A 22,885-nucleotide genomic window follows, 5' to 3' on the forward strand; every position below is an offset into this window, starting at 1 on the left:
TTTGTGACAAAGACTTTTCTACCCTATTAAGCCAAAAGCAATCTGCTTTAAATAAACAAAAAACTCTTGTTCATACAGCTTAGCATCCAAGCTAACCCAAGGATAATATTCAAAACTGAATTTACTATCATCTTTATGAACATTCCAAAGTTTAATATTTAAAAGGTCATGTTTGGGATTAAGATTATCCTCCTGGCTCCAGGAACACTGTAATCTCTTAAGAGATCATACAAAGCATTAAAAAAAATCATACAGTAGAGGATATCATTAAAGCAAGGGCTGATACTTGGTATTTTGGAACCCCCAGGCCATAGGCAGTCCCTCACTATGTAAATCATCCACAACCTCATTTCCTAAATACAAACACATTTTCAAAATAAGAGTCTATTTCAAAGTCTTCAAAAGTTAAGTGATTTTGAACAGATAGGTTTTTCCAGGGATCTAAGAAGTAAACTATAACTCTTTCCAGTACTGGGAACTGAACCTAAGATCTTATGTAATACTACAAAGGTATTCTACCACTGACCTATACCCCATCCCTTATTTTATTTTTTATTTTGATATGGGGGGGGTCTCATTAAGTTACCCAGGTTGGCCTTGAACTCACTCTACAGCCCAGGCAGACCTTGACCTTATTACCTTCTGACCCTCCTGCCTCAACCTCCCATGTTGCTGGGATTACAGACCTATACCATCAGGACTTACAATCTGTAGCCATTTTTAATAGAAATCTCTATAAAATGTTTTTACCTCTCTGGATTTTTATAAAAACTGTTAAAAATCACTGTTATTAGACATTAAGTTTGCATTTAGGCGCTAATATGAACAATATGCCTAAAGAAGAATACTATCTGTTTAGGAATGAACATTGCTAAATACAGTTCCTGAAATTTTCCTAGGACAACTGTTCTTAAACCTCAAACCCTTGAGGGTTTACAATAATACAGCTTGCTGGACCCCATCTTCAGAGTTCTTGACTAAGTAGGTCTGGAATGGGGTCTGAGAATTTAAATTTTAAGTAGTTCTGAATGTTGAAGTTTGGGCCTATTTCTCTGAAACTCATTGCTCTAAGTCACCAGCTTACAAATGTTTTTCTACAAAATTTTTACAAATTAATGAGTTCAGTCTTGAAAATTAAAAATTAATGGACCTCAAAAAGGACCTATTCTTGGTATGAGCTATACCTATATATAATGACTATATTAAAATTAAAACTGGGGCAGATCTCTTTGAGTTCAAGACCAGCCTGGTATACATAGTGAGTTCCAGGTCAGCTGAATCTACAGGGAGACCCTGTCTCAAAAAGACAATCAATCAATCAATAAACCAATCAATAAATAAATAAATAAAAATTAGTTTTGACCTCAAAAACTCTACGAAAGGATCTTAGAACCCCTGTGTTCCTTAACAGTATTTGAGAACTAGTGCTCTGAGTTACTATCTAGAAGCAAGTAGGGAGATGTTCAACTTGACTCGGTGACAACAAATATATTGTAACTTGAGTACATCAATAAACAACAGAACATTCCCACTTCCACATACCCTCACCATGACTGGTACACACAGACTTCTATATTTTCACTTATTCACTGATTATAAAAATAGTGTTTCACTACAGTTTTAATTATCATTACCCTGTTATTAAGTTGGGAGCCATTTTATTTTCACAGACTTTCTATCAATGATTTCTATTATAAAGGTCTTTTTTTTATTATCGCGTCCCTTTTCCTTAGTATATATGTAAATGTTTTGAAAAGATGTTGTCAGTTTATTTAACCTAAATTCAAATTCAGTTCTCATTATTTGAGAGATCTCATTATCTATTTCTACCCAGATGACTGTCTTTCTAATCTGAATGTAGGATTCTTTATACACTCAATCTAATCCTTCCCAAAGTGAGAACAATCTGAATGCATTTATTAAGAATGTTATCTCGGGGCTGGAGAGATGGCTCAGCAGTTACGAGAACAGACTGCTCTGGCAGAGGACCTGGGTTCAATTCCCAGCACCCACATGGTGGCTACGAACTCCAGTTCCAAGGGAATCCGAAGCCCTCTTCTGACCCCCATGGCATTGCACGACACGGGTGCGCTCAGTACATGCAGGAAATACACTCATACACATAAAATAAAAATGAGAAAATATTTTTTTAAAAATGCTATCTCACAACATGAACAGCTGTCTCTGAACCTGAGCACCCTCGCCTCCAAGTTTTCAGAGTATAATAAAAAGGAAGTCCCACACGCCCACTCTACTTCACCTTCCTTTCCATCTCCACCCCAGCCCCACCTTCACCCATCCTCTCACTGTTGTATAAAGAGGCAGTTCCAAACCAAGTGAAATGCAATGAAAGGCCACAGATGACACTATTAGTTTAAAATCATTTTTTAAACAATAACTGCTATAGTTTAAAAACCTAATTAAGTTGGCTTAAAAAAAATAGAAACATTTCATACAACAGTAAAGATTACTCTGTATTTGTTACTGTGTTAACTTCTTGAGCCTTTCACCAGAAGAAACTAGTATAAATTACATTTAATTTTTAACCTTCATTTTATCATCTATAATCTATAAACTATAAAAACTTGTAATCTGGGGCTAGAGAGATGGCTCAGAGGTTAAGAACACTGGTTGTTCTTGCAGAAGACCCAGGTTCGAATCCCAGCACCCACATGACAGCCAACAACAGTCCGTAACTCCAGTCCCAGGGGATCCAACACCCTCTTCTGACCTCCGTGGGCACTGCACGACACAGGTGCACTTACTTACATGCAGGCAATACACACATACACACAAAATAAAAATAATAAATAAAATTAAAAAAAAAAAACTTGTAGTCTATTACCTAAAGGAGTTTATTGCAAACATGCAAAGCAAGTCCAATGGCTCCCCGGTTTTTGTGTAGTCTCACCCATGACAGTGCTCACTGGGAGAAGTAGCAGTGCAGAGAGACAGAAATGCTTCCTAATAAAATAATTTATGATTCAGGTCAGAGTGTAAGAAAAGAGCTAAACATTCTGAATGGCAAGAAAATACAATGTACTGGAAAGAACAAAAACAGAAAAACACCCAAGTGTAAAGCATGCTCAAATGAGTGAGAATTTATTAGGGGAAAGGTCATTGAGTTTATAACTGCACTAACCACAAAATGTGCCTATTGGCAGGGCATGATGACACATGCCTTTAATCCCAGTACTCAGGAGGCAGAAGCAGGTGGATCTCTCTAAGTATGAGGTCAGCCTAAGTCTACACAGGGAGTTCCAGGCCAGCCAGTCTACAAAGGGAGTTCTAGGCCAGCTAGGCCTCCAGAGTGAGTCCTATCTCAAACAAACAAACAACTGCCTGTGTTTATAACCAGCTTTTTCTCCTTCAAAAATACAGTATTTTTCCCTACTATTTTTTCTATTATACTTGCCTTTCAAATATACTTTTTTAACACTATATAGTCTTCCTTCCAAGCTTATCTGGTCTACACAGCAATGACTTACCTCAAACAAATCTCCATTTCACTTACTAAAAAAACCAAAAGGCTAACTGAATATTCTCCCATAATATCTTAAATTTGTATACATTCCAAAAAGGTAAAAGAATTTTTCCTAATTTTAATCTAATTTAATAGTCATTGCATTTCATTAAGATGGGTACCGAATCATATACATAAATGTTATAGAAGAAGCAAATACCAGAGTTCAAATACTAGCCTATAAGGTTACATCAAAATTCCTTGATGCACAGTTCACCTTTAGGGACATTGATCTTTTAGCTAGAACATAAAACAATATTGATTTGCTTTTGAAATAATAAACATTGGTAACTATTCACAAAAATGAGTATTACTAAAACAAAACATTCTTATTTAACAATGTTATATGTATATAGCTGGCAAAATGCTAACAAATCTATAAAGATTAATCTGAAAGTATTGAATTTGTGATTGGTCTTGTCTAGTCATTATTGCAATCTAATAAATAATTTTACCCAACATGACTAAATTACGTTCACCTTCATAACAATACTACAGTATTGGCATATTAAACCTAAGAGTCACTGGTAACACACCTGGGCCAACAGTAGGGGGGGAAGGCGTAGGCACAGCAATGGGGATGCCAATGCTACTGCTGCCGCTGTTCTCTCGACTCCCACTTCCTCCACTGCTTCCACTACAAAGAAGACAAGTAGTACAAAATCAATTTCACAGATTTATCACAAAAATTTTAATAATGAGTCCAAGGCTACTAAACACCATTTATGATTTGCATGTACACCTGTGTATATGTATACATAAGAAAATTCATTATAAACCTTCACCTTAATGCTTGATGATTCTTGTGTTTCATTCTACTTCTAAAATTCTGAAGCCAATATACTAACACAATACTAAAACCCTTATCTGGCCTTTAATTCCAGCACTCAGGAGGTAGATACAGGTGGACTGCTGTGAGTTTGAGACCAGCCTGGTCTACATAGCAAGTTTCAGGACAGCCAGGGAAACACGGTAAGACCTTGTCTTTAAAAACAGTAACAGGGGCTTGGAGAGATGGCTCAGCAGTTAAGAACCTGACTCTTCTTGCAGAAGACCCGGGTTTGAATCCCAGCACCCACATGGCGGCTGAAAACCATCCGTAACTCCAGTTCTAGGGGATCCGACAGCCTCTTCTGCCCTCCGTGGGCACTGCACGACACAGGTGCACTTACCTACATGTAGGCATAACACTCATACACATAAAATAAAAATTTTTTAAAAAAAAAGAAAAAAAAACAGTAACAAAAAACCCTGCCTGTGAGGAAGTATGTGAATAGGCATAGTGGCACACTTAGTCACAGCCTCTCGGAAGTTGAGGCAAGCAGATCTCTGTGAGTTCGAGGTCAGCCTCGTCTGCATAGTAAGTTCCAGGACAGCTGGGGCTACATTGAGACCCTGTCTCAAAAATGACAAATAAATAAATGGGGGGCGGGCAGTAAAACCTTCCAGTGTACTGAGTTGACAAGTATCTCCTTAAAGCCTGCTGTAAATGACAGTAAACCACCAGCTGTGATGGCCCCACTCGTAATTTTCAGCACTTGGCCAAGGCAGAAAGATCTTGAGTTTGAAGCCACTCTGGGCTACAAAATGAGATTCTTGTCTCCTCCCTTCCCCTCCCTCACAAAAGAACAATGAACAATGCAGAAATATGAACCACACTATTACATAACTCTTGGTTGACCCTGGGAAAACAGACTCAAAAGTTAGCATGACAGATAATACAAAAGGGAATGTACAAGACACTACAGAAATAAAAAGGCTAGCTTAGCTAATCCTTCTCTGAAAGCCAGTATTAAAATTTCTATTCACCTCAAAGAAAGGTGGCAGCCTGGCATAGTAGCACACACCTGCAATCTCTGAATTCAGGAGGCCAAAGGAGAATCACGTGTTTCTAAGTCAGTCTGGACTACATATATAGTGAAGCCATGTCCCAAAAGTTTAAAAAAAAAAAAAAAAAGGAAGGTAATAGGGAATTTTTGTGGAAAATGAGCAAAACAACAACCAAAAAAAAAAAAAAAGGGAAGATTCTGAAGATTCACTTTCTAGAGTAGTTGCTGCTCATAAACACTCAACTCCCTTCTAGCAGTGGATCTGTCCTGGCTACAACCAGTTACTATCTAGCTCTTTTTTTTTTTTTCTTTCTCCTTGAGACAAGGTTAAGTTGACTTCAAGCTCACAATGTAGCCAAAAATGACCCATACAGTAGAAAATGACCCTGAATCCCTGATCCTCCTGCCTCCACCTCTCAAGTGCTTGGATTACAGGCATAAGTCACTACACTCAGTTTCGTGGGCCCTGGGGATCAAACCCAGGGCTTTGTGCATGCTAGGGGAGCACTCTCCCAAGTGAGCTACATCACCAGGCTTTACTTCTTTCTAGTAAGATAGAAGTATAAATGTTTTCACTCTAGTAATAAGTAAGCACACGTGTATAAACATATATTAGTACATGTATAGCCTTAGGCTCCATATTATTTTTATTTAGTTCCTTCCTTATTTGAGACAGTATCTGACTATGTTGCCCAGGTTGGTTTCAAACCACTGATCTCATGCAACCTTCCAGCTTCAGCCTTCTAAATAACTGGAACTATGGGCACACATCACTATGCCTGGCTCACATATTTTTAAATCAACATCATTTGTTTAATAAGCCTACAAACTCAACAAGGCAAAGATTTACAGTGCCTAGATAAGAGTTTTATTTCATTCCCCAATTATTATCAAATTATAATTAGATTATCACACTGCAACAGAAGGAAAAAAAGTCACTAATAGAACAAAATAGTTTACATATGAAGTTTTCCTTAACTCCCTCGAGCCAGGAAATCATACTCAGATTTGTGTTAACACATAGGAATTTGTACACTTAGGCTTTTCTGTAATTCCTGGCTTAAATGCCTTTTATCTAACATAAAGAATGGCAAGTTCTGCCCTGTGGGCTAAAGCTGGCCTACTGCCCAATTTTTGCCTATGTGCTAAGGACATCCTGTTTTATTTTTAAATAGTTGGGGAAAACTCAAGAGGAGCTGTATTCTACAATACATTAAATTACTTAAAGTTCAAGTACTAATAGCACTGTAACACAGCCATGCTCATTCATTTGCATGCTGTCTACGGCTGCCATGGTACTACAATGTGCTACAGAGATCAGGAAACCCATAAATAAGACAACAACGGTGAAAATGCATACAAATCAATAGTCCCTTCTAACGGAATGAGGTCTTAGGCAGAAAAAAAACTGTATCTTACTGATTTATTCATGGTATCTAATGAAGTAATTCTTTTTTGTCCTTTTTTTTGGGGGGGGGGTCTTTTTGAGACAGAGTTTCCCTGTTGCCCCAGCTCTCCTGGAACTCAGTATGAAGACCAGGCTGGCCTTGAACTCACAGAGATCCACCTGCCTCTGCCTCCCAAGTGCTGGGATTAAAGGCGTGCACCACCATGCCCGGCTATTTATTTATTTTTATGTGTATGCATGTATTGCCTGCATGTAGGTAAGTGTGCCCATGTAGTGCAATGCCCCCAGAGGTCAGAAGAAGCTGTGGGATCCCCTGGGACTGGAGGTATGGACAGTTGTTAGCTGCCACGTGGGTGCTGAGATTCGAACCCGGGTCTTCTGCAAGAACAGTGTTCTTAACCCCTGAGCCATCTCTCCAGCCCCATATAATTTTTATTTTTTATATGTATGAAATATACTGCCTGCATGTATGTAAGTGCACCCATGTCATGCACTGCCTATGGAGGTCAGAAGAGGACATCAGATCCCCTGGAACTGGAGTTACAGACAGTTGTTAGCCGTCATGCAGATGCTGAGAATTGAACTTGGGTCCTTTGCTCTTAGCTGCTGAGCCATCTCTCCAGTCCCTGAAATAATTCTTAATAATTGGTGGTTGAACATGATTTACCCCCACTACAGGGAAAACCTGCCGTGACCCAGTAATTCAGTAGCAGCAAACTTAAGTCAAGCTGGATACTTAATAAATTTTGAATACATATTATCCTTCATAACTATGTTTTTATGCCGTTTTACTATATGTTTTTAAAAAACTATGTTTTTTTAGTTGCTTTCTGGAATATTTTAACATACTCTACTATGTCAAATTCCTCTCTGAAATTCTTCCTCAAAAATAAGCTAAGTATTCTTTCCTCTAACCTCTTAACATTTAAATCTTGTTATATAACTTCAATGTCATTAAACCCTTTCCTCAAATGCATCTGAGAATATTTAACTGCCTTGTTCTTTTTTTTTAATTATTAATTATTTTATTTTATGTGTATGCGTGTATTGCCTGCATGTAGGTAAGTACACCCGTGCTGTGCAATGCTGGCGGAGGACAGAAGAGGCTGTTGGATCCTCTGGGACTGGAGTTATGGGCAGTTGTTAGCTGCCATGTGGGTGCTGGGATTCACACCTGGGTCTTCTGCAAGAACAGCCAGTGATCTTAACCACTGAGCCATCTCTTCACCCCCGCTGCCTTGTGCTCTTTAAAGGGGCAGGAGTTGCTAGGGAATGAACTGAGGGCCTCATGCATACCAAGCACACTCCTACCACTGAGCTCTACTACCCTAACCCTGCCTTATGGCTTTAAAGACCATTTTTAAAAACATTCTTAGTCAAGAGGATGGGGGAGATGACAAGTAAGGAGAATCTACTAAAACACACTGAAAAAAGCTATAGATATCTAACTTGAAAATGCTAATTTGAAAGATCAAAAGAAATTTTTAAATTCTTTATTTTGGGTATTTTGGAAACAAGGTCTCATTCATCTTAGGCTGGCCTCAACCTTGCTATACAGTCGAAGGTGACCTTGAACTTGATCCTCCTGCCTCTACCTCCCAGGACCACACCATGCCTAGTTTATGTAGTACTAGATTATCAAATCAGAACTTTGTGTACATTAGACAAGCACTGTACCAGCTATGCTACATCTTCAGCCTCTAAAAGGGATCTCTGTGAGATCAAAGCTAGTTGGGTCTACATACTGAGTTCCAGGCCAGCTGGGGCTACAAGGAGACCCCGTCTCAAATAGACTAAAATAGACAAAATAAAATAGACAAATAAAATAAAATATAAAAATAAAGTAAAATAAAACAAAACAAAGTAAAATAAAAGTTCAGTTTTAACCTAAATATACACCCATAAATCTGTCAAATGAGAAATATAATCTCAAAAGAGGAACTGCAATTGTATAGGAGCAGAAATATGAACAATACTACCCTTACCTTTTACATTCAATATTAGCACTAAGCAGTAGTATCTCCCTTTTATTCAGCATCTTTAGGAGTTGTTCAACCAGTCAATAGCACGCACTCTCAAAGTTCAAATGTCCAACCTGAAGGCTTACCTATGTGTCCTGGGTCTCTGATTTAAAGAAGCTGTCCTGCCTGGGCTATGCTGGCTCCCAAGCCTTGCAGGACTAGTCATGTAGTCATTCGGAACTGTTGGTGGTTTAACAGGTTCTAGGGTTTTATAAGGAGTATTCCGTCTAAGGAATAATAACAGAAAGGGAAATAATTAATTAGAAAGGCAAAATAGCATTTCCCCCAAAATTTCTAACAGTCCCTTTGTGAACATAACAGAATTTATTTACATCAGCGATAAAGTCAAGGCTGGCAAATGGTTCAGCTGGTAAAAGTACTTGTAAAGCAAGCCTGAAAACCTGAGTTCAGTCACCAGAACTAATGCAAAAGAGAAAAACTCCACGAAGTTGTCCTCTAACCTCTAAAAAGTGTCACACAAACACACACATCATGCAAGTACAAATATTAACAAATTTTTAAAAAATAAAAATTTTAAAAATAAAGTCAGTAATCCATAAGCAGAAACTTCAATTATAGCATACAAATTTTAATACTTTACCATAAAAACTAAAGTATATTGCTTTTGCTTAGGAAAAATTACAGGAAAAGGTCATTTAAAGTTCTAACACTATTCCTAAAAACAATGGCTATAATTTTTTTAATGCCCAAAAAAACCTAACTTTGAAATAAACATTATTTGAAACCCTGTTACTGACAAGCCCTTATATAGTAAAAAAACAAACAACGAAAATTGCCTGCTGATTAATCCCTCTGCCAAAAGTAAGAAATCTAATATGTTATTTCCAAGTAACTAATCTTCAGAAATAACCTGGAAAATACTGGTATATTTAGTGCTGTGATAACTAGGAAGAAGCCACCATAAAGGCCTCCCATAAAGCTACTCTAATACAAGGGGCTATGATTACTAGGTAATGCAGTTGAACTACTCCAGGCAGAGTCCTTTTGAATCTAAAGTGCCATGTAATAGGAAAACAGAAGATGTAAACTACTAAGTCTAATGATAGAACCATAAAGTTCCATAACAGAAATACTGTAAATGCTTGTGCAGGCACCATAAGGAACTCTCAGGTAGGTCCATTTAAAATAAATTTCAATCAGATTAACAATGCTTTAATCCCAGCACTGGGGAGGCAGAGGCAGGCGGATCTCTGTGAGTTCGAGGCCAGCCTGGTCTACATAGTGAGTTCCAGGACAGATGGGGCTACAGGGAGACCCTGTCTCAAAAAGACCAAAAAAAAAAAAAAAAAAAAAAAAAAGGTGGAAACAAAAAAGATGCTCATTTACACATATCTAAAAGATTATAAACACTGGGCAGGATGGTATCCATAATCCCACAGCTAAGGAGGGGAAAGACAGGCAGATCCCAGTCAGCCAAGCCTTATTAGTGAGCTTCAAGTCAATGAGAGAACTTATCTCAAAAGAGATAGACAGCTTTCCTGAGGTTAACACCCGAGGTGTGCACAAGCACACACATTTAAAAAAAAAAAAAAAAGCAGATTATAAAGCAGGTAGATTTATTTTTGGATTCTGTTCAGGAAATGAGAATAAAAATTAGTATGGGGGTGAGCACGGTGGTTCAGTGTGTTGGCACCTGCTACTAAGCAGAACTACCTAAATTTGGTCACCAGGACCCACAAGACAGCAGGAGAGAAGAGACTCTCACAAGCTATCCTCTGACCTCCACATGAGCAACAAGCATATACACTCACACGTGTGACTGAGTATATGTAAACAAAAAGGTTTTAAAAAAAGTAAAAATAGTGCCGAAGTTAGTATCACAAAGAGAGGGCACAGAACAAGGATGTGCATTATGTCACAGCAGAGTCCTTTCTCAAAGCAAAGGGTTCTTGATAAAATTTAGTGAATTCTTACCCCAAAGTTCCTCGTCCTGACATGGGAGGACTCGGTGGCTTCTGAGTAGGAGGATTTGTTCTCGACAACGTGCCAGTTCTTGCAGGCTGGTTATTTCCATGCTAAAATGTAGAAAGATTTTATTTTTATAACGAATTGTTCTCTTGATGTTTTAACAACATGTTTCTTTTTAATATCAGAATGTGAAGTAAGGATTCCCAGACAGTTTAAATGATTTAGTGTTGCATTTTTAAAAGTCAAAGAACCAGCTTCACTTGGTTCTGATCATTTTGTGCCATTCATATAAATTTGTGACAAATACAGGTGAGACTACTGGATCTTCTATTTTATTGTTTGACATGTTCACTGAGCTCAAACTTATCTGCATTCAATATCAAGATTATTGACATGCTTGAAATGTGTACATAAATGTAAACTACAGATCTGTCAATTTGCTAAAATACTCATCTCAAATATAATCTTAAACATAGCAATTCAGTAACGAAGCCATGTATGTCTGGGAAACCTCCTAATTATAAGTCAATGAAAGCAAGGCAACTATCAAAAAAATGAGCAAAGCAGTAAGTGTTAGCAATATTAATGTTCCTATAAGTGCAAATGATAATATATCATTGATATATTAACACAGCCAAAATAAATGCTGCTGGTATGATCTAAGTTGGAGCATATTTAATCTATATAAATCCTACAGGAAAAAGCAGACAGACATAAAAAGAGTTTTCAAATTTTAGTGGCTCTGCAGCCTCTGTCAACATAGAGGAAGTATTGTGGATCGAAAGATAAGTAGTATCTCTTACCTTGGCTTTTAGCCACTTTATGTTGGCAAAAAAAAAAAAAAAAAGAGGGAAAAAGTAGAAATTAATTCTAGTAAGTTGTATCTGACAGTTGACATTGATGGTTATTGAATTTATGTTAAGCTTTTATCCAGTCACATTTCAAATACATTATGTTATTTCCAAGTAACTAATCTTCAGAAATAACTTGGAAAATACTGGTATGTTTAGTACCGTGAGAACAGGGAAGAAGCCACCACCAGCTTTTCTACATTGCCAAAGGCCTCCCATAAAGCTACTCTAACACGTAGGGCTATGATTACTAGGTGATGCAGTTAACTACTCCAGGCAGAGTCCTTTTGAGTCTAAAGTGCTATGTAATAGGGAAAGAGGAGATGCAGACTACTAAGTCTAACTATACAAAGCACACCACTATAAAGTTCCATAACAAAAATACTGCAAATGCATGTGCAGGCACCATAAGGAATTCTCAAGTCGGTCCATGGAAAAAAAAAGAAAAACTTAAATCAGAGGCTGGTGAGACGGCTCAGAGGTTAAAAGTAAGGGCTGTTGTTGTAGAAGACCCAGGTTCGAATCCAAGAAGCCACATGACAACTAACAACCATCCATAACTCCAGTTTCACAGGATCTGACATCCTCTTCTGACTTCTACAGGTACTGCACAACACAGGTGCACTTACATACATGCAAGCATAATGATCATACACAAAATAAGTAAATAGAAGGTTTTTTAAAGATTTAAAGAGCTTACCATGAAGGCCCTAAATCCTTAGTATCACAAAAAGTAAATAAGTAAATAACTAAAATGATAATGGATATAGGTAACAATAGATAAATACATATTTAAAAATCACAGGTTGAGGCTGGAAAGATGGCTCAGCTGTTAAGAGCTCTTGCAGAGGAGCCAGGTTTGATTCCCAGCACCCACATGGCGGCTACGAACTGTCCTTAACTCCAGTTCCAGGGGAATCCGAAGCTCTCTTCTGACCTCCGTGGCACTGCATGACATGGGTGCACTCACATACATGCAGGCAATATACTCATACACATAAAAAATAAAAATAATAAAAATAAATAGATCTCACTTGTCAAAGGTGTCTAAATGGCCAGGTGTGGTGATGCACAACTTTAATCCTAGCACTTGAGAGGTAGAGGCAGGGGGATCTCTGAGTTCCAAACCAGCCTGATCTACATAGCAAGTTTCAGGCCAGCCAGAGCTGCATAGTCAGCCTCTGTCTCAATAAATAAATAAATAAATAAATAAATAAATAAATAAATAAATAAATAAATAAATAAAAACCACAGGTTGTGGGCTGGAGATGTGGCTCAGCAGTTAACAGCACTGGCTGCGAATAAAGAGGAGCCAGATTCTGTTTCTAGCACCAATACAGCAGCTAACAACCACCCTTTATTCCGTGGAGTTCCAGGGAGATCCGACACCCTCTTATGGCTTCCACGGACATTGCATGCACAGGTACACTTACATACATGCAAGCACAACACTCATACACATAAAAGTAAATAAAAATTTTTAAAAATTATTTTTTTTAATCAGCAGGCATGGTGGCACATGGATCAAAGCCAGGCTGGTCAACTTCTAGGCCAGCTGAGGCTACAGCTACAACAAACAAAAAGAAACAAACAAGGGGCTGGAGAGGTGGCTCAGCAGTTAAGAGCGCCGACTGCTCTTGCAGAGGACCCGGGTTCAATTCCCAGTACCCACATGGTGGCTACAAACCGTCCTTAACTCCAGTTCCAGGGGAATCCGAAGCCCTCTTCTGACCTCCAAGTCATTACATGACACAGGTGCACTCACATATGTGTAGGCAATACACTTATACACATAAAGAAATAGTAATAATAAAATATATTGTTTTTAAATCACAAGTTGCTTTTAAATTCAAAAAGAAACTAGCACACCTCAGTGATTAAAAATGAAATCATGAGGCCCTGTCTAGAAACAAAATCAAAGTAAGGGAATTGCCATATAGCTTGGTTCACCCAGCATGTAGGAAACACTGGGCTTCCTTCCAGCACCACATAAGCCAGTCAGGGTTGCACAACCCTGTAATCCCAGAATTTGGGGTTTGGAGACAGGAGAATCAGAAGTTCAAGATCATCCTCAGTTATATATCAAGTTCAAGGCTAGCTTGGGATACTTGAGAGTCTGTCTCAAAGCATAAAGATACCCATGAGGTGGAGACAATCAAGATATGAAGTTGATAAAGAATACATAAAAATAGCTTTTCAAAAAATATAAAAATGGATTCATCATACACAGTAATAGCTTGGCCAAATTCTAACTGAAGAATAATAAAACAGGGTCTGGAAAGCCCTCTCATTTCTATATTATGAACCCAAATCTTGAGCAAGCCAAGATTTTGCCAACAATTTTATGTTCCTGTTTTCTTGTGAACCAGTTTAGTCAAAATTCCAAATTAAGAAAAGTTGCTTTCATCTTAAAGGCTACTTCTGGGAGGGATGACTACCTTACAAACATGAGACATCGATATTACTTAATGTTTGTTTAAAATGGTATTTCTCACTTTCACTTGGAAACACTGTTTGGGATCCTCCTATTCACTTCATTTCACACCTAGATTTAGAATACTAAATTTAATTAATGTTAAGATCCTTGATAAGTATACTATATGTATTATAATATGTATTATAATCAATGTATACAGTATGTATGCATAGATCATAATGCATATGAATTACAATATGCTAATCATGCTAAAAAAGTATTCTAAATACACTCTCAAATCTTTAACTGAAAAAGAAACTAAAAAACAGCATTCACGTGTCATCTGTTCCCAAATGAAAGCACAAGGAAATCAAATAGAAATGAGTGTTTTGCTTGAACACTGCTACTTGTACACAACTGTGCAGTTTATAAGATTTTTGTATCTTTCAGCTTAAAATACTACTGTTGGTAACTGACAATAATGTAGTACTAAATGTTTATATTAATGTCTCCAAAACCCTAAATCAGACTTTTTAATTTCCTTAAGCTCTCACTTCCTCTTAACATTTACATTTATAAAAGGTTATTTTTACATTTACCTGGGATCTGACTGAAGTTATACATAATAGAATTTTCTTTGATTTCTCTATTTTTCTAATCCCAAGTAGATCAGAGCTTTATATACCATACCATAGCCATTAAATGTCAGTAGAACCAATTCTTTCTTTGAAATTGATTAGTTCTCATTTATTCTCTTAATAAAATTAAAGCTTTAAAAAAACACACATATAAAACTATTAATATATAATTGTTATAAAACAGTGTCTGCAGTGTTTAAGAAATTGTAATTGATAGATCATTAAGCTGAGACAGTTTGGGTGTTCTGGGTTCCTGCTGTGTGAACTAAAACCCAACTCAGCATAACTTGATCAGGAACCAACAATTAACCTCTAGAAGCTTTACCAATCAGAAAGTGTCAACTAACTCTAATCAATAAAATATTTTGTTCTGCTTCCTTTGAACTTCCCAATAACCTCCACATAAACACTAAATATATATACGAGCATTTCATTCCTCTGTGAATTACAAACTAGCTGTATCTATTCACTTATTTGCCAAAAATAAATTTAAAATTTTATTACTAAGTACTCAAGGCTCCCCTATGCTTACTTTAAAACATAATGCTTACTTACAAAGATCAACTCCTTTTCACTGTCATTTATGTATATTCTGGTGGTTTCTCCATAACTGGTTTCTCTGATATCTTAGTTTGTTTCCCCAAAAGGAAGCCAGACTTACCTTAGGGTATTTTTATTTAAAATATTTCATTTATTTTACTTTACATGTATCAGTGTATTGCCTGCCTGCCTGCCTGTATGTTAAGTGCACCTGTGTTGTACAATGCCCTTGAAGGTCAGAAGAGGGTACTAGATTCCCCTGGAACTGGAGATACAGATGGTGGTTAACCACCATGTGCTTGGAATTGAACCCAGGTCCTCTGCAAGAGCAGCCAGTGCTCTTTAACAGCTGAGCCATCTCTCCAGCCCCAGAAATTTTTATTTTCAATTCCTATTAAAATTATAGACACCATATATCTTTACAGTATGAAATGTATTAAATACATTTAAATGCTATTTAAACATCATAATTTTGTTTCAATGAAGTGTGTAATATCATACACAAACACCAAAATATTAAAATTTATATTATTGTTATAATATTATTTATATTACTTCGGGTATAAGCCTGGTAGTTACAGAACAAATATTAATCAATTTAGATATGGTATTTAAAATTCTATATATGCTTTGAAAACTACCAAAACTGCAAAATTAAAAGCCAAAAAGCAGTATGAGGAAATACTATTTGCCAATACATCAATTATTAACTTCTTTAACAGAGAACACAAGTTAACAAGTCAATAAGAAACCAAACTTCAGGGGCTAGAGAGATGGTGGCTCAGCGGTTAAGAACACTGGTTGTTCTTACAGAAGATCCGGGTTCGAATTCCAGCACCCACATGGCAGCTAACAACTGTCCGTAACTCCAGTTCCAGGAAACCCAACAGCCTCTTCTGTCCTCTGCAGGCACTGCACGACACAGGTGCACTTACCTACATGCAGGCAATGCATGCACACACATAAAATAAAAATTAAAAAATAAAAATAATAAATAAATAAAAAATTTAAAAAAAAAGAAAAAGAAATCAAACTTCAGGCTGAGTGTGGTGGAATATTCCTTTAACACCAGCCCTTGCGGGGAAGGGAACAAGAGACAGGCAGACCTCTGTGAGTTCCAGGAAAGCCAGGGCTACATAGGTGGGGGGTGGGGGAAATTGATCAAGTTTCTAAATTGAAAAGTGAACCAAAGATAAGAAAATAATTACAGAGATAGTAGTGTCTGCCTATATTTAAAATGCCAATTTTAAAACTAATTTTTCTGCCTCATAATTTTAGCCTGTGCATTTTTTTAATGACTACCCAAATTTCTTAACTGGTTGGTTAATACAGTCTTTTAAATTTTTCCTATAGGATTGCAGAGGCGTGAAAAATAACAAGTACTACCAGCACTCAGGAGGCAGAAGGAACAGAATGGCTACAAGTTTCAAGGCCAGCCTGGTCTGCTTAACAAGCTCCAGGTCAGTCAAGCTACACGCTAAACAGCAGAGTCCCAGGCTAACGTGGTTTGCCTAGTGAGTTCCAGGTCAGCTAGGCTAAGCTGTGTTCCAGGTTAGCTAGGCTACATAGTGAGTTCCAGGCCAGTCAGGGCTGGATAGATAGTGAGACCCTGTCTCAAAAAACAAACAACAAATTTTTTAAAAAACATGTTTACATTATGATTAGAAGCCAAAATTCTCATCCACACAGTTTCAGTATATATTACACTATGTTTATACTTCCTACTTATACACGTTACACAGTTACATTTTCTTACTCAAACTTTTGTTTTAAAATTTGGATATATACTTTTAATTCCAGCACTCAGAGGCAGGTAGATCTTTGTATGTTCAAGGTCAGTCTGGTCTACAGAGCAAGTTCCAAGCCAGTCAGGGTTACATAGTGAGACTGTCTCAAAATTTTTTAAAAAAAGGATCCATGGGGCTGGAGAGATGGCTCAGCAGTTAAGAACACTGATTGTTCTTGCAGAAGACCCAGGTTTGAATCCAAACATCCACATGACAGCTAACAACTGTCCATAACTCCAGTTCCAGGGGGATCCGACAGCCTCTTCTGTCCTCCCTGGGCACTGCACAACACGGGTGCACTTACCTATGTGCAGGCAATACATGCATACACATAAAATAATAAATAAAATATTTTTTAAAAAGGATCCAGCCTATACATACTCCCAATCACTCCATCATAAACATAATTATTAGAGAAAGGATGAAAAAAATCAAGGACATTCATTGCTAAAATAATGGAGAGGTTTTTTTTTTTAAGACAAGTTTTTTATTTGTTTGTTAAAAGACAGAACTTCACTAGGTAGTTTAACCTGGTCTCAAACTCATAATCTTCCTACCACAGCCTCTGTAGTATTGGAATTATAACCCCACATTTTTCTTTAATGAATACGTGTTGATTTGATAGGAAGAAAATTAAGTGACAGCAAAAGGGTTTAGAAGACAGTGAGCTTTTACAAACAAAAGACTGGATGAATTGTACAAGTGGGTATACATTTTTTTAATCCCCAAACAGGAAATAATACAATCTCATATCATTCTATTTTAAATTGTCTTAAATTAAAATTGAATTTAAGGTTTTATACAACATTAGCTACACAATGGATTAAAAAAAGAACACAAGAAGTAGTCTCTGCCACATTTGGCAAGTGTTCCAACTTTTAAGTTCCCAAGCCAATGTTTCTCTCAACAACAACAAACAGAATATTTATAATGTAACATACCTAGCAATAGTACCAGTCATATCTAGAAAAGGCTTCAAGACTACAGCTGACTACTTACTATAAAATATTCTGACAGTCAGAAACAAAATCAAATATTGGTCCTCTAGGACAGGGACTAACACATTTTTAAGCATTAGTTTATCCTGAGCAGAGTTTGCTGAAGAATTTTAGCTATACTAGAAGTTTACAGAATGATATACAAATACCAAAAACCTAACAGACTTCATGACCAGTTATTTCAACCACGCTTTCACATAGGCAACAAAGGTTCCCATCTAAAAGCAGTGGGGGTGGGGGGCTTTGCACAGACAAAAATTTTATACAATTTTCCTTTCTTTGTTTTTTAAATTACATTCCCCATACACATAGGGGAATAAAATATTTAGGAATAAAAAAACAAATTATTTATAATTTGCTTTCTAAACTGATTTTGGAGAGCATATATAATTTTTAGTATTCAGCAGTGGAAGGAAGACAACATTCATAATATAAATTGATGATCACAATTTATGATTTAAATGGCTTATTTTATGAATGCCTTTTCAAGTTGTTCACTGGGGGTTTTGTTTTTGTGGGGCATGTGCCACAGCATGTGTGTGGAGGTCAGAGGACAACTTATAGGAAGGAGTCTCTTTTTTCTTTTCACCATATAGGCTCCAGGAATTACACTCAGGTTGCCAGGCTTGGTGGCAAGTGCCTTTACCTGCTGAGCCATCTTGCCAGTACAGCTTTTCAGTTTTAATTTTTTTCTGAATAGTGCCTGTTCTACAGGTGAACTTCTGGAATTTTGTGGAAATTATAACACTAGTTATAAGCTAAAGGGAATCTATCAATTAAGAAAGTTGTCTTTATCACAATTTCTATCCAAAATATTTGTTGAGAATCCAAATTAGCTCAAGTTTATGTTGTGGTTATTTCCATGCTTAACTCCATGGCCCACATCATCCAGAACTGTGTAGTCGATAGGTTTCCGAATATACCTTACAGGGCGTTCCATATTTGCAGGTGCTATTATTTTGTGAGTTCTTGATGTATTCTTATTTGTTGTCAAAATACCAATCTCTCTTCGAGCCACTTTTTCTTTATGAATATCCACAGTCTATATTTTAAATTTAAATAGAGCAAGAAAATATTATTTGGTATAACAATTAATGTGTATATGATGTCCGTATACACTGGACCAAATATAGGCTGGACTTTGGGGCTGTATCTTGTATCTATTTTCCAATGAAATTATATCTCTTCATTCAAAATTAAAGAAATTGGGCCTCAGGGCTCAAAGCATGAAATACTTAAAGGTGATCAAAACACCAGCGAGTTTACTGAATCAGTTCTACAGTAACTGTTAGGGAAACAATTGTTTCCTAAACCCTTACAAGTATATAGAAGGAGAAAAGAGTTCTGCTCTGGTAGTTTTAATTTCATTAATAAGGCTGCAGAACAGGAAAAAAAATCGGTAACTACAAGGCAATACGGTAAGTGCCACATGTGGATTATCTGAACTACTATAAAAGTATTCAGAGCAGCTAGTTGAAACAGGTTCACACTTAAAGGCTTTACAAAGGAGACAGGTTCTAAAGGATAAACAGGAGTAAGAGGCAGATATGGAAATTACTAAAGGAAGAAAGAACTGCACATAGCAGGTAAAAGGGATCAAAGGAATAAAAATGCTAAGACCAAAGGTTATAAACCATCAGCAAGCCTCCTACATACTTGTTTGGTACAGTCTACCCAGTAACAGCCTATGAAATTGTTTTACCAAATTATGTTGGGGGAGAGGGGGCTGGGGCTTGAAGATGTAGCTCAATAGTAGAACACTTGCCAGGATGTTCAAGGCCTTGGGTTCCCCCTTCAGCATATAATAATCATAAATTTAAAATGACTTTTACTGCCGGGCATGGTGGCGCATGCCTTTGATCCCAGCACTCGGGAGGCAAAGACAGGTGGATCTCTGTGAGTTCTAGGCCAGCTGAGGCTACAGGGAAACCTTGTCTCAAAAAGACCCCCCCCCCCAAAAAAAAATGTCTGTAGGTTTAATAAGATGTCTTTTTTCCTCCTGTACCTGTGACCACTGCAGACAATAGGTCTGGTGTCAGATATGAGGTCTGGTGTCAAGAAAAGTGGAAATGACTAACTCAAAAGGAATACACTGATTTTCTAACAGTAAAAGGAATACAACAACCCTAGACCTGTGCAAGAAATGCTTTACATCTCAGGAGGTCAGGAGGCAAAGGAAAAGGAGAACTATTAGTAGTGATTTGTCTTTGAGATCACATCTGAAGCCTTCCTACCAAAAAAAAAAAAAAATTCCACTAGTACAGCTCCTACAAACCGTACAAACACTTGACTGACTTGGCAAGACCTACCTAAATCCTGCTAGACATTTCTGATCATCATTCTCCTTAACCTCAAAGAGGTTCTTGGGAAGAACAAGAGGATAGTTCAAGCTCTTGTCGCTCCCACAAAAAACAGCTGTCAATATCTCCAGGGATCCGTTCCAGCCCTGTTCCTACAGCTATCATTCAATCGTTTCAAGGGGCAGATGAATGCTGCCTGGCTGTTGGCATAGGCAACAGAACAGACTGTACTGGTTGCCTTCAGGTACACTCTCCAAAAACAAGTGCTTGGTAATTATAGAAAATTAACTAGGAAGCCTAAGGCCAACCAGGAGGCAACTATGGAAAGATTGTCATCCTGTGCTCCCTGACTTAAAAAGTTTCTACAGGGCCGGGCTTCCTACAGGGCCATGCGTGGTAGCGCACACCTTTAATTCCAACACTCAGGAGGCAGAGGCAGGCGGATCCCTGTGAGTTCAAGGCCAGCCTCGTCTACATAGTGAGTTCCAGACCAGCTGGGGCTTCAGGGAGACCCTGTCTCAAAAAGACAGAAAAAAGGAGTTTTCCAAAAATAAAAAGTTCCTACAGGGAAGGGGGGTAGGGGGATTTCTAAATAGCATATTGTTTAAAGAAGCACAGACCCTATAAGCATTCTTCTCTTGTAGCTATCAAACATTAATTTGCCTCCTTCCAAAGAATGTTGTGACTTGTAAATTATAAGTGGTCATATGAGACCTTCAAGTGTTTAAGGAAGGCTACTCTTAGGGGAGTAGAGAGATCCCACAAGGAAACTAGTAAGTTAATTACATGCATTCTGAGGCAATTATTTCTACACTGGAAGTCATCCAATTAGATCGGCAATTTGTCCCTGACTTTAGCTGAAGTTATCAATGATATCACCTTGGCCCTAGAGGCATTTATGTCAGTTTCAAGTCAGTGGCCAGATTGTTATGGATGACAGAATAGCCTTAACACTCCCTCCTTGAAAGACAAGGCCAAATCTGTGCTCTGTGTCCTGCAGTGTCTTTATTAATGCCTTAAGCCAAGGAGAAAGTCATTACTGAAAGTTAGAGAAAACCACCTGGCTCTCTAAAGGAGGCTCTAAAGGCTCTCTGCGTCTACTCAGCTAACCGGGTCTTAAATTCTGGGGAGCATAACTGAAGTGAACACTGTAGATTGGCCTCTCTTGCTACCCTGGGCGGGCTAGTAATCTCGATTTAAATGTCTTTCATATAAGTTAAAGAGAATGGCTCTGGTGCTGGCCTGTCACAGATTTATCAATGAAGTTGTACAATCATGGGAAATTTTACCAGAAGTCAAGAAAGTACAGAAAGCAAGGGTAAATATTGCTGAAAAGCAATTATACTTGGGTCTGTTGTGTTTCTATTCATCTTGCAAGTAGAGGCATTGGCTCTATTTTTTTCCATATTGTCTTGTAGTTGTATAGGAAACACTCCTGAAGTGTAGAAATAATATATTCCTCAAAGAATTTGGGAAGATTTACTTATTGTTCAGTATAATAATGTCATCTCTCTCTAAAACAAAGGCCAAATGGGCTTACTATACATCCCAACACTCCTATGTTCCCTAACCTAGAGATGACTCTCATAACAGACTGAACTGCATTACTAGAGAGGTGTCAGGCTGGTGAGATGGCTCAGCAGGTAAAGACACTTGGCACCAAGCCTGATAACCTGAGTTTGATCCCTGAGACCCAAACTGTAAACCTCTGATGTTTACATGTGAGCATGCTCGCTCTCTCCTCTCTCCCCTCTGTCTGTCTCTCTCTCTCCCTCTCTCCCTCTCCCCCGCCTCTTGCACGCACACACTAAATAAATAAATGCAATTTTTAAAATTAAAAAATAAAATAAGAGGTGTCACCAGGTGTGGAAGCAAAGGCAGGTCAATCTCTGTGAGTTCAAGGCCAGCCTGGTCTACAATAGTGAGCTCCAGACCAGCTAAGGCTACAAGGAGACCTTGTCTCAAAAAGACCAAAAAAACCAAGAGGATTTTCACAGTCCTCTTCACAGTCCTCCATGAAGCTGAGGGCATGAAGGCTAACATTCTGTTATTCTCATATGTAAAATCCTATGTCTGTGACCCTAAGTCCTGTGTATTCTATAAACATCTATGAAACTGTGGCATTGAACTGAGATTATTCCAGTCAGCACCCACATCCAACAGCTCACAGTTGCCTGTAACTCCAGCTCCAGGGAATACAACACTCAATACCCTCTTCCAGCCTGTTTGAGCACCCACACACATGGCACACACGTGTGCGCGCACACACACAGTTTTATGATGAAAATTCATATCCTATGATCATATTTTCTCAGTAATTTAAAACTCTAATGCAGTCACTGATGTTGTAAAATGTAGTTATCATTTTAGAATGCCTCTAAACATTGTTTTTAATTCCTTTCTCTTCTGTAGTGCTGGTGATTGAACCCAGGGCCTCATACATACTAGGTAAGTGTTCTACAAATGAGCTATATCCTGAGTCCGGCTACTTCCTTTTCAAAAGATCCAGTACAAGTTTAGCTAGTACTATGTTTTGTTAAATTTTACTTGTCATGAAATTAAGTTTAGGAATCTATAACTCTAAAAGGGAAAAACATTGAGATTTTACTGGAAAGTGAAACGATAAATCATTACTTACCTCTGTA

General features: G+C 37.7%; 1 protein-coding gene across 9 annotated transcripts in view; it reads right to left on the reverse strand.

The window, feature by feature from the left end:
* The window catches only part of Abi1 (abl interactor 1), a 91,502-nt gene that overhangs the window by 13,353 nt on the left and 55,264 nt on the right, over positions 1-22,885 (reverse strand). For 6 of the 9 annotated variants that reach the window (XM_017797818.2, XM_029562927.1, XM_017797816.2 and 3 more), the window contains exons 3-7: positions 18,809-18,982; positions 11,514-11,531; positions 10,717-10,817; positions 8,868-9,008; positions 4,060-4,160 (exon numbers count right to left, since the gene is read on the reverse strand). In XM_017797818.2, the coding sequence (XP_017653307.1) occupies positions 4,060-4,160; positions 8,868-9,008; positions 10,717-10,817; positions 11,514-11,531; positions 18,809-18,982 (535 nt within the window). Of the gene's footprint in view, positions 1-4,059; positions 4,161-8,867; positions 9,009-10,716; positions 10,818-11,513; positions 11,532-18,798; positions 18,983-22,885 lie in introns of all 9 variants that reach the window. The other 3 variants (XM_029562929.1, XM_029562928.1, XM_017797814.2) reach the window with 2 other exon arrangements.

The sequence above is a fragment of the Nannospalax galili genome, unplaced genomic scaffold (assembly GCF_000622305.1).
Source record: "Nannospalax galili isolate Female #2095 unplaced genomic scaffold, S.galili_v1.0 scaffold14, whole genome shotgun sequence".
Taxonomy (NCBI): domain Eukaryota; kingdom Metazoa; phylum Chordata; class Mammalia; order Rodentia; family Spalacidae; genus Nannospalax; species Nannospalax galili.